At 35.0% G+C, this 12,123-nt stretch overlaps 1 protein-coding gene across 5 annotated transcripts; it reads left to right on the top strand.

Moving 5' to 3' along the window:
- Positions 1–1,834: 1,834 nt before the first annotated feature.
- LOC132613414 (mediator of RNA polymerase II transcription subunit 15a-like) lies at positions 1,835–11,833 on the top strand. Of its 5 annotated transcripts, none has more exons than XM_060327437.1 (9): positions 1,835–2,384; positions 4,132–4,200; positions 4,834–4,904; positions 6,221–6,295; positions 6,837–7,416; positions 7,846–7,898; positions 9,772–9,846; positions 10,892–11,119; positions 11,564–11,833. In XM_060327437.1, the coding sequence occupies exons 2-9, from the start codon at positions 4,170–4,172 to the stop codon at positions 11,657–11,659; spliced, it is 1,209 nt and encodes a 402-aa protein (XP_060183420.1). In that variant the 5' UTR covers positions 1,835–2,384; positions 4,132–4,169; the 3' UTR covers positions 11,660–11,833. The 5 variants fall into 5 exon arrangements, with proteins under 5 accessions (XP_060183420.1, XP_060183418.1, XP_060183419.1 ...); XM_060327435.1 differs by having other exon boundaries at positions 1,837–2,384; positions 10,874–11,119; XM_060327436.1 differs by having other exon boundaries at positions 1,838–2,384; positions 7,837–7,898.
- The last annotated feature ends 290 nt before the right edge of the window (positions 11,834–12,123 follow it).

The following is a 12,123-nucleotide window of genomic DNA, read 5'->3' as shown; positions in this document are numbered from 1 at the left end:
CCATACATGTGCTTGTGGAGATCTCTCTCGAATCATTTTCTCGCATAATTTCAAAAAGAAAATTATTTTATAAGTTTCTTGAATTATTATTACTATTATACTTATAAAATTATTAGATTTATTTGGAAACATACATTTTGAAATTTTTGTTATTACGTGTAATTGTTACTTGTTATTTCACTCATTTCTTTTCAAATATCTAATGATGTATAATAAATAATGAAAGCAGAAATCTTTAACGAGCAATTCCTTATAGAATTGAAATTAAAGCCGTTATAAGTCAACAATTAAATTATCTTAAAAACCTCTAATTTGATTAACCGATCAAGTAATCTTTTTAATCACAAAATATATTCGAAGAACTAAATTATTTCTTGAGGTTCATTTTAATGATTTTTTTTTTTTAAAATTTCGTCTAAAATTAAGGTTAGATCATCATATTTAACTAGCATAAACTCTTGCCACATGAAATTCCCCCCCCCCCCCCCCGCCCACCCCCACCCGTGGTCCCCGTTGCGTATTATTTGATTTTTTTAGTTATTTGCACACATATTAAGAAAGTTATTTGGAATATTAGTTAAGAATGTTATGACTATATTAACCTTTAACTCTTTTCAAATTTACTCATAGAAAGAAGCAAAGACTTTTTAGAAAGTTCGTTTAAATCATCTATTAAAAAGGGTAACTTTAGAAAGAAATTATTAACACCTTTTTAAAAAAATTAATTATTTTGGAATAAATAAAAATTCCTTAAAACGAAATAAAAAGGAATAGAGGAAGTTATAAATACCAAAAGAGTTTACTTCTATGTACAACGAAAGAATTATATGCTCATAAAATCATAAAATGCCAACATAGTTTTAAATTTATGAGCTTTGCCAAGTTAACTTTGTTTTTCTACAAAATAATGTTACTTTATTAAATATCGAATCACTTGTGTCTTTAATTTGGTGTTTGCTAATTCCATGCCAAGCTTGCTTCCTAAAAAAAAATCTTTCAATTATTTTTTTAATTTCTCATCCGGTGTCCGATATATGCTTTGGGGCCCGACTAATTCGGATTCCCGTCGGAAGGTCTTTGCTTTGCGGGTGAAACACTCCCTGCCAAAACGACTCTATCCCAAGGGTTCGAACCCTAGGCCTCTTGTTAAGAATAAAAAAACACTTACCATTTCGTCACAACTTTAAAGATAAAAATTATGTAACTAAATTTTTTTAATAATTATGAAGACTTATCAACAAGACAAAATTAACATGTCACTACATTAAATTAATTATAACAAAAAAATATGACAAAAATTACGCTTCCTTAATTAATGTCATTTTTTTGCGCGGATTGCCTTTCTTTTGGGGTGGTCTTTAAATTTTGCCCCTCATATTGATGTTCTTTAATTTTTGCCCTTCGCGTTGCAACCCTGAGCGTTCACGCAGAAATCATGAGGTTCTGGGTTCGAATCGCCGCTTAAGTATAAATTAAATAAAAAAATTGCAAGGCAAGATTTGGGTCGCGTGTATGCCGAACCCGGCATACGCTTGTTAAGGAATTACCAAAGTTATGTCGGACCCGGCATACTTATGCCTTATGAGCAGACTTGGCATAAGTATGCTGGGTCCGGCATAACTTTGGTAAGTCCTTAATAAGTTTAGGCCGGGTCCAACATACTTATGGGCAAACTTTTAGTTAAGCATTAACTAAAAGTCTTTTCCTAATTATGCCTTATGAGACAGACTTTAATTAAGACACAACTAAAAGTATGCCCATAAAACATAATTTTTTCTTTAATACATAAACTTTGTCTTATGTCTTAAGACCACCTCAAAAGAAGGACAATTCTGAGAATTGCACAATTAAAGTTACTACTCTTATCTCGTGAGCATGGGCGTTCTCCAACTAGTATAATAGATACACAATAATCAGCCATTTTAGACCACAAAACGACACATCTTTGCCATTCATTTTTTAACAACCACCAACCCACCACGACACCACCACCCTCCACCGATGATCACCGCATCTCCATCGTTCAACCACCCACAAAACAGACCCCGAAACCACCGTTAAACCACCCAAGAAAACAGCCCATAAAACCCAACTGAACCTTGGTCGAAACACCTCTGTTTCCGATGACCAAAACCCGTAACTAAACCACCACTTTCTCCACGAACAACATCAACACAACCAGCGACTAAACACCGACTTCATCTTCCATTTTTACTTTTTAACACCCAAACCACTTGACCTTACACCAATAAAATCATTGTTTGCCGTCTCTGTTTTCGGTTTGGGATTCCGGAAAAGCTTAATATCGTGGTTGAGGATTACTCGAGTCGAGGTCTCCGGTCGGCCACTGTTTCGTTCGAAGCTCGAATTTTAGATTAGCTGAGGTCCATTTCTAATTCCTTCACTTTGATATTATCATTTTCTTGAATGGATTTGTGTCGTTCTTTGATACGTGCTATATGCGATTTAAAGTTTAGGCAAAATTGGCTAATCCCCGGGGTTCGTAGGCAAAATTTTAGGTTTATATATTTGTGTGTGTTTTCTTTTACTCGCTTTTGAATATTATGTATTTATTTCCGGGTGGGATGTCCCGGTAGAAAACTTAATGTAACAGTGGCGGCCGTCCGTGGAGAAGACCCCAGATGTCGGGGATAGCTTAGTATAGTTTGGCATAGTGTAGTATAGGTTTATTTTCTCGCACTTTTCTTTTATTTCAGGTTGTAATAATTCGAACTTTATTTTCAAACTTTCCTTCGTACCCGTGCTTGCTTGTTTGTTTCAGTTTATTTAATTGAGTTTCTATTTAAGTCAATACGAGTTAATTAAAGCGACTGTGTTAAAATCACGGGACTCGAGTATGCCTCACACCTTCCCCGGTCAATAGAATTCCTTAACTGGAATCTCTGTCGCTGATCAGTTTTTAGAGGCAAACTTGTTTTGAAAGGGATATTGATTTTTACGATGACTTGACACACCAAAACTCGATGTCAAGTGGCGACTCTTTTTCTCTAAATAAAATCTCTTTTTGAAACACAATTTTCGTCACTTTCGATTTGAAAATCCTTTTGAACTTCACATAATAAATCTTATTTTTGTGGGAAAAAAGGGGTGTGACAGTAGGTGCTTTACTGATTTTGGTTTAAGTTTTAGAATGATCATAATACTAAATATTATGGGTTCTCAAGGTCACTTCATATACATTTTAAAATATATTTTTGCACGTATAACACAATTTGGCCAAACTCATACCTCCCAACGTAGATCCGACATTGACCTCACAAAGGTTTGCATACATCTTATGCTCGCTAGACCTCACTTGTGGGATCACACTAATAGTTATTGTTGTTTGGGCGATCTAAGAATTTTTTAGCTAAGATTTTAAGATATATTTATAAATAATCTTGCAGGGAACGTAACTGAAATTTATGTTGACTATTTTTACATATTGGTTTCTTGAAAAGGAAGCTAATTTCAACAAGCAATTCTTCAAGGTTGTACTTGTATTTTGAACCCATAATATTGCTTGTTGGTGTATATCATATGATTATGAAGGCTTGTGCTTGGCAATCAAGGTTGTGGCCTAGTGGTCAATAAAGTGGATTGACCATCATGAGATTTCAGGTTCAATTTTTAGACTAGACGAAACACTAGGTGATTTCTTCTCATCTGCTATAGCTTTGGTGGACAGAGTTACCTAGTACTTGTCAAGACACCACAATTTAAAAAAAAAAAATGATAGGTTTTGTGCTTGATATATGCACGTTAAAATCCAAAAATTGGGGTTGTGATATTGGAAGTGATGGTGTAAGTTGAATATTAGCTAATGAATCGGTTGAAGAAAAATAGTTGTTTTGCTGGATATTAGCTAGTGGGGTGGTGGAGACAGGAAAAGGACATAAAGAAGAAAAAAGAAATTAATTAAAAAACTTTGGTTTCTTCCCTTTTTAAATTCTTTTCAACTTTTATTACTTTCCTTATTTTATTTTCTTGACAATGGAGAAATTTTTTGAATAACAATTATTTCTCTTTTATTCAAAATCTGAATATTTAAACATAAGTTCCTACTCAAGTATTATTTATATATTTACAAATACTAAGAATATCAAAATACAATAAGAATTCTATTCTCAGGCTCAGGCTCAGGCTCAAGGGGGAAAGAGTTGATCAGAATGGAGATGGATATTGATCAGGGTGGTGAAGGTAATTTCCTTTACCTCTTGCAATTTGTACTTGTTTCTTTTTATGTTGTCAATGATTTTACACTACTACTACTACATATTCCTAGAATTGAATCTTAAATTAAAAACAAAATTTCAATACAGTTAGTTTCACTCTTTCAAGGATTGTAAGAAAATGATGAAGCCCCCAAGGCCTTGGTCTAGTGGTAAAGAGCGAAATTGTGATGTGTGGGTTAGACGCACATTACATGCTCGAATCCTATCGCAGATAAAATCTTGGTATTTAAGTGGAGAAGGATATAGGGGTGGAGCCGATATCTACCGAGTTTGAAACATAAAATTAATTGCAATTACAATATTATCCAACATAGAAAACACTTAGGAATGGTAATCAAAATTTCGAGTTAGAGGTTCGTACTTTTATAATAGTATAGATTAAAAGATGAAAATATTAGTATACATTACCAAATGCATAATGCCCTATCAATACCCTAGTGCAAAGTGGGAAACTTAACTTTCTTAGAAAAGTACATTTAGAGGGCAATTGAAATGTATTAATATACCTGAAATATCTAACACTGTCCCAAAATTTGCCTGAAATTTTGATGTTGTCAGGAATCAAGTTCTTTAATTATTTGTGCTATTTTATCTGTAGCATCTTTAGACTCTACAGCTCAGATGGGAAATGCAAATGCAGCTGATTGGCAGGAAGAAGTTTACCAAAAGGTATTGTTTGCAATGGTATTTTTATTTACACAGAATTTTGAAAACTGAGGTTATTACAGATGACTTGCTGGAAATCGAAATTTTGGCAATTGAGAAGTGATAACTGGCTGGTCATAACAATACAAGAAATAGCTGAATGTTCTGAAATATTTCCTGTGATTAATGCAGTAATAGAGGAGGTAGGTTTACAATAATAAGTGTTCAGCTAAATTCACGATCATACCCCCCTTCGAGCAAGGCACTTAATATATTCCACTTCGTAGAGGAAATAGAAAATTGAGCACGTTACCAGGTAACTTGTTAGAGACTGAATTGTCTTGGTCCAATATAATTTTTTTTTAAAAGTTAAGAACTGGCATAATTGAGAATTGGAATATATTTTGGTAACTTGATTGGTTACAAAAAATTAGTTGTTGAATGCTGTGATCTTTTATCTAAATTGATGAGGTAATATGTTTGTGTGTTCGGGTCAAAGTCTTCATGGCATGCCATTGATATGCTTTATTTCCCTGCAGCTAAAATCTTTAATTGCTAATTTGAAGGATAAACCTATTTGTGCAAGAAGTATATACCTGAATATGTGGCTATAAGAAGATGTTCTCTGTGAAAAGACATCAGTTCATCTGTATTAGTTGGTATATTTTTTCTGTTTTCTTTTTTTCTTATAATAGAGAAATTTGATGCTTCCGTCTTAGAAACCCAGTGGGTAACATGCCCGCCCCTCTATCCTTCTATACTTACATCTTCGACTTGGTTTACTAGCTAGGAATAAGTTGGAATACTTTGGGTTCTCCAAGAATAAACATATAACATTAACGTACTGTATGCTCCATTACATCATTCTTTACTTGTGAAGCCAACTATATTGTAATTATTTCATTGTTACCCTCGTTGTGCTTCTTGATGATAAAGGTGTAAAGTGGAAAAAAAAAATCTGATGATTGCCATTAAAACGTATCATATCTACCAATCTAACTGTAAAAAAGAATATTCTAATTCCTCCTGGTTGAGCTGATCTATGATTAAATCATGAAAGTTGTTACTCTTGATGTGAGCAGAAATGTGTACCAAGAAGCTAAAGGAAGCAAAGTTCAGTTGCTTATTTTTTCATTCACATGTCGTGCAAAATGGATTCTTCAATGAGTTGTCGTCTTCCTCTTCTACTGCACTTTTAACCTTTTTATCTCTAAGGTTCTTTCATGAAGATTCTCTAATTTCTTCTCTACTGCATCTTACAGTTGATCTAATTATCACCTGTCCACATGGTTGCAGTCTTGACATTTGCGCAGTTGACTTAATGGAATTTCTTAATGCAGATAAATTCGATGAAGCAGATGTTCTTATCAGAGCTCAATGATATATACCAGAAAATTGCTTCTAAAGTGCAGCAGGTATGTTTTTAGCTAAGTTGCATTGACGCCGAGAGAACTTAGGTCCTTGATATAATTCCTGTTGATGGATTTTAAGTCCTAACTCATCTCTGTTACTACCTTTAATCATCGTCATAATGTCCCACCTGTCAATGCTTTCAGACGTCTTCTTAGAAGTTAGGACATGTCTATACCATCTTAGGTGAGAGCCATCTTAGGCAACGTCTCATTTTAACTTTTATGTGTCACTGTTATATAGACGTGATTTTGATGTTAGTCTCTTTTCCTTTATTGAAAGGGATCTAGGCCCCCCGAATTCTTTGGATAAGGGCTTGATATATCTGAGTTCAACATTTTATTGAAACATAGAGTGTTGGTTAGTTTTATTAAGAAAGGTAACATATGTATTCATTTTTAAACTATGTTATTTGTCTCTTTATACCATTTCTTAAGTTTTCCTCCTTTTTCTTGGCCGTGAGAGGTACTTAAAGCATGACTATTAGAAGTTTGCAAAGAGCAAAAAATAGGGCTGTGACTAAACTGATTTCTTTGTGATTTTGAGTATGACTCTCTTCCTCGGTGTCCTCAACATGAGCAAATTGAAAAGCTCAAGATGTTCAAGATGTTGCTGGAACGCATTGTGCTTTTCTTGGGGCTTAACAAGCATGATATTCAACTTTCTCATAAGGAGAAACTGTTTTCAGTTGAGCAACACATAAGTTTCTTTCTTAGTTCCAATAGTCCGCGCAAGCCTACTTCTTCTCCACAGCAGCAGCAACTTTTTCATGGACAGCAGTTAATGCAACAGCAGCTGATTGCACAGCAGAACCAACTGATGGGCCAACAGAACACAATGCCTGATGTGCAGCAGAGGCTAGCGGGCCAACAGAATAACTACAACAGTATTCAGCAGCAGCAGCAGTTAATTAATCAACAAAACAACTTTCAAAATATGCATCAGCAGCAGTTGGGCTCTCAAATTAATATTGCTGGAATCCAGCAGCAACAGTTGTCTGGAAGTCAACAACCCTGTAACTCTGGCTTGAGGTCTAATCAGCACCCTATCTATATGTTGCAACAATCAAAACTTCCTGTACAACAACAAATGCTGCAGAGTACTACAACCTTGTTACCAAGTCAAGGTCAATAATTTAAACTGTAACTTTTTCTTTTTTAAGTAAAAATGACTAGTCCTTGAGTGGTGGAATGCACCAAGTGATCTTGCTGTTTTGATCAGCTTAACCATACTATCATGGAAACTCAGAAAGAATGAGATCTCGAAGATGCATTTGATTTTTAATTAAAAGATGAAAATCTTAGTATATTTTTATAAATTTATTGAATATTAGTAAACTACCAAATACCGATTCATCCTGGTCTAAAGTGAGAAACTTAACTTTCTTAAAGGACATTTGGATGATTACTAAAGTGTATGAATAATATCTGAAAAATCCTACACTTTTTATATCCCAAAACTTGCCTGGAATTTTAATGTTGTAAGGAGTCAAGTCCTTCAATATTTGTGCTATCCTCAACTTTTGGTTTAATTGTATCATCTTTAGATTCTACAGCTCAGTCAGGAAATGCAAATGCAGCTGATTGGCAGGAGGAGGTTTACCAAAAGGTATTGTTTTTCAATGTTATTATCTGCACCGGATGCTGAAAACTGAGGAAATTACTGATGAACTGGAGTTGATGTTTTGGCAATTGATAAGTAAAATGAATTTTGATAAACTGACTGGTTACAACAATATAAGAAACAGCTGAATGCTGTGAAATATTTCCTGTGGTTGATAGAGTAATAGAGGAGGTTTACCATAATAAATTTTCAGCAAAATTCATGGTCATACCCCTTGACACAAGGCACTTTCACGGTATTCCAATTCCTAAATAGAAAATTAAGCATATTACAGATAACTTGTTAGAAATTGATATATTCTGTGAGAAGTGAAGTAATACAACAACAACTATACCTCAATGTCAATCAACACTACAAGTTAGAGTCGGTTATTTGAATTCTTGTTGTCTATGTCGCTTCATTTGAGCCCTTCTCAATCCAATATTATAGCACTAGAAATTCTTTATATTTTCTACTGGCATAATTTGAGAAGTGAAGTAGATTCGATAATTTGATTGGTTATAAAATCTTTTTTTTTCTTTTTGTTTGATTAAGTGATTATAAATAGTTGAATATTGTTGTTATACAACGACAACAACATACACATTGTAATCCCATAAGTGGGGTCTGGGAGGGTGGAGTGTACGCAGACCTTACCCTTACCCTTACCTTGGCAGGTAGAGAGGTTTTTTCCGATAGACCCTCAACTCAAGTAAAGCAGAAACACAACAATTTTGAAAACATATGCAATAACAACATTAGGATAGTAAGAAAACCGAAGCAGAAGAGACAACAAGGAGTAATAGAAAACTAAGAATAAAAAATACAGGAATACTAAAATAATAAAAAGACGAAAATAATACTAATCCTACTACTAGCTTTCTACCCTAGTCCTCGACCTCCACACCCTTCTATCTAGGGTCATGTCCTCTGTAAACTAAAGACTTGTCATGTCCTGCCTCTACCTCTCCTCCAGCCCTCCATCTCCGACCTCTCACACCTCCTCACCGGAGCACCAGTGCCTCTCCTCTGAATGTTGTTATGTATTATCTAAATTCATGAGGTAATATGTCTATAAGTTCGGGCCAGGGTCCTCGTGGTATGGCCCTAATTTGCTTTATTTCCCGGAAACTAAAAATTTATTGCTAGTTTGAAGGGTAAACCTATTCATGCAAGAAGTATAAACCTGAATATATGGCTATAAGAAAATGTTGTTCTCTATGAAAAGACACCCATTCATCTGTATTAGTAGTTGGTATACTTTTTAAAAAAAAATTGGGATAACCAAGAAACTCGTTGTTTCCTGCTACGAAATGCGGTTGATAATGGGTCTGCCCCTATACTCTCTTCTACTTAAATAACCCACTTGATTTACTAGCTAGGAGTAAGTTGGAATACTTAAAGTTCTCCTAGAATAAGCATATAACATCAACATGCTTTCTTGTGAAGCCAAGTACATTGTTATTTCTCAATTGTTTACCCTCGTTTTGCTTCATTGATAATAAAGGTGTAAACTAAAAAAAAAATGATGATTTCCATTAAACCATATTATATCTCCCAAACAACTGTAGAAAGTATATTCTAATTCCTCCTGGCTGAGCTGGTCTATGATAACATCTTGGAAATTGACCCTTGAGGTGAGCAGAAATGTGTACCAAGAAGCTAAAGGAAGCAAAGTTCAGTTGCTTATTTTGTCATTCACATGTCGTGCAAAATGGATTCTTTAATCACTTTTGGTCTTTTATCTGGAAAGTTCTTTCATGAAGATTCTGTAGTTTGTTCTCTACCGCGTCGCACAGTTCATTTAATTATCATCTCTCCGCATGGCAATGCAGTCTTGACATTTGTGCGATTGACTTAATGAAAATTTGTAATGCAGATAAAGTCTATGAAGGAGATGTATTTGTCAGAGCTCAATGATCTATACCAGAAAATTGCTACTAAAGTGCAGCAGGTATGTCATCAACATTTTATTCTATTATTATCATTTCTGGAGCAATTCTACCAGCTGTATGGTGCAGCATGCACGAGTGACTTGATTTTGATATAATTTGAGATGTTAATAGCACTCAGATATCATTTTTCTTATGGGGACAGTCCTTGGAATTGGAATCATATATTTTTATTCTACTTATATGCTAAACCATTGCTCTCTAAGTGCTCCGTCATAGTTTCAAATTTTTGGTTGATTCCCTTGAAATTTTCATCAATTGCCACACCATCATCATTTGCATATGGCATGCACGATGGTGTAATGCATTTTGTATTCTATTGGTTAGGTCATCCATAACTTAGATAAACAAGTACTGATATCAGATTGATTTTTATGAACCTATGGTTATTGGAAACTCCTCTTATCTCTTTGCATGTTTCTCACACCTAGCATACCTCCTTCATACATATATTCTCCAGTTTTTATAGTTGATACAAATTCCTTTATATGCCCATAACTGAGAACTGATGCAGTTCGAAAGGTCGAAACTCTGAATTCTCATTTTTGCATCTTTTGTTCCTTCTGTCATCTTGAGAAACAGTTGTGTCCTAGGGGGAAAAGATTGTGCTGCGGTTAATTCCTTTTCATTTCTTGCATCTGCATCGTTTGTCTGTGTTAAAGCATTGTGTATGATTGTGAAGTAGAGTGTTGGTGGACACCATAAAAGGAGTTATTTGCGCATATCTTGGTAGACACTGTGATGTAGATGTTATTTTATGTTAGTCTGTTTTCTTTTCGGTGAAGGTATCAAGGCCTCCCTAATTCTTCGGGCAAGGGCTTTTTTATCTGAAATTTTAAAGAGCACTTAATTCAAATTTCTGTTGAATTGTGGGCACCCGGTTAGCCATGTTATTTGTCTATTTATGCTCTTTCTTAAGTTTTGCTCCCTTTTGCTTTGCCGTGGGAGGTACTTGAAGCATGACTTTTAAAAGTTTGCAAAGGACAAGAAACAGGACTGCGACTTAACTGATTTTTTTCTGATTTTAAGCATGATTCTCTTCCTCAGCGTCCTCAAAACGAGCAAATTGAAAAGCTCAAGATGTTCAAGATGACACTGGAACGCATTGTGCTTTTCTTGCGGCTTAACAAGCATGAAATTCAACTTTCTCACAAGGAGAAACTGCTTTCGGTTGAGAAGCACATAAGTTTCTTTCTTAGTTACAATAGGCCGCGCAAGCCTGCTTCTTCTACACTACAGGAGCAACTTCCTCAGTCTTCCATGCATACAAGTCAGGTATGCAGTCTGAACTTGTTTCTAGTTGTTTGAATTATTCAATTGTTTTCCACCTTGTTGAAGTTGTTTTCCTGCTTGTGTTACATGCATCTACATTTCCAGTGATCACTTGCACCAAACCTTGTCATGCAGTAATAAGGAGAGTTTGGGGCGGGGTTGGGGTTTGTTAACATCTGACTTGTCATTATTCTCCCAGTATAAATCGCTTAAGTTATCAATGATCTCTCATGTTTCTTCTGCCTTGTTCTGAGATCTCATGTGTTTAAAGTTAATGATCTCTAGCAATTTTATAAACCTCTCAAGTTACTAATGATCTTTCGTCTTTTATATGATGATCACCTTGGTTTTGTTCAAAGATTTTATATGTGTAAAGTTAATGATCTCTTGCACTTTTCTCTTAAAGTTACTAATTATGTCTTGCACGTTATATAATGTCCTACACAGGCACAAAATACATATGCAGGTCAGACGTCTATGATGGGTGCCAGTCAGCAAGATATTGCTTCTGAGTTTGAGAGACTTCTGAGTTTGATAGATTAGATGGTAGTTCAGATGGACTGGGTTATGTACGGAATGATATTCAGTTTCGATATTGCTATCCTCCCCAGACCCCACTTGAGACTACACTGAATTTGTTGTTTTTTTGTTGGTATTGCTACTTACGGTATGTATAGGTTGGATTCTAGTTTTGATGGATTAAGTTCTGGTACTAAACTTGATGAATGTTTCGCGCATGCAGGGGCGAATTTACATGAAGGGGTATGGTTCACGTGAATTCATGTACCCCTCCTAGATCATGCGTACTACAATTATTTTGATAAATTTTTAAATTTTATGTGGGAACTCATGCTAAAGAGGGCATCTTGGTCCATTCATGGCCGCGTACACCATTCTTAACCGGGTCTTAGGTTCGAATCCCGTCCCCTCTCATTTCATTAAATTTCCATTTTTGCTTGTTACTCTTTTGTTTTTTATTTCTTTTTTGTTTCTTGAGTCGAGTGTCT

The sequence above is a fragment of the Lycium barbarum genome, chromosome 10 (assembly GCF_019175385.1).
Source record: "Lycium barbarum isolate Lr01 chromosome 10, ASM1917538v2, whole genome shotgun sequence".
NCBI classification, from domain to species: Eukaryota; Viridiplantae; Streptophyta; class Magnoliopsida; order Solanales; family Solanaceae; genus Lycium; species Lycium barbarum.
This window is presented reverse-complemented; position numbering and strand designations above follow the sequence as displayed.

Coding starts and splice junctions, on each gene's coding strand:
- LOC132613414 (XM_060327434.1), top strand. CDS start 4,170: ATGGAGATGGATATTGATCAGGGTGGTGAAG. Junction 9,847..10,873: donor TTGCTACTAAAGTGCAGCAG/GTATGTCATCAA, acceptor TCTGATTTTAAG/CATGATTCTCTTCCTCAGCG. Junction 11,120..11,563: donor CTTCCATGCATACAAGTCAG/GTATGCAGTCTG, acceptor TGTCCTACACAG/GCACAAAATACATATGCAGG.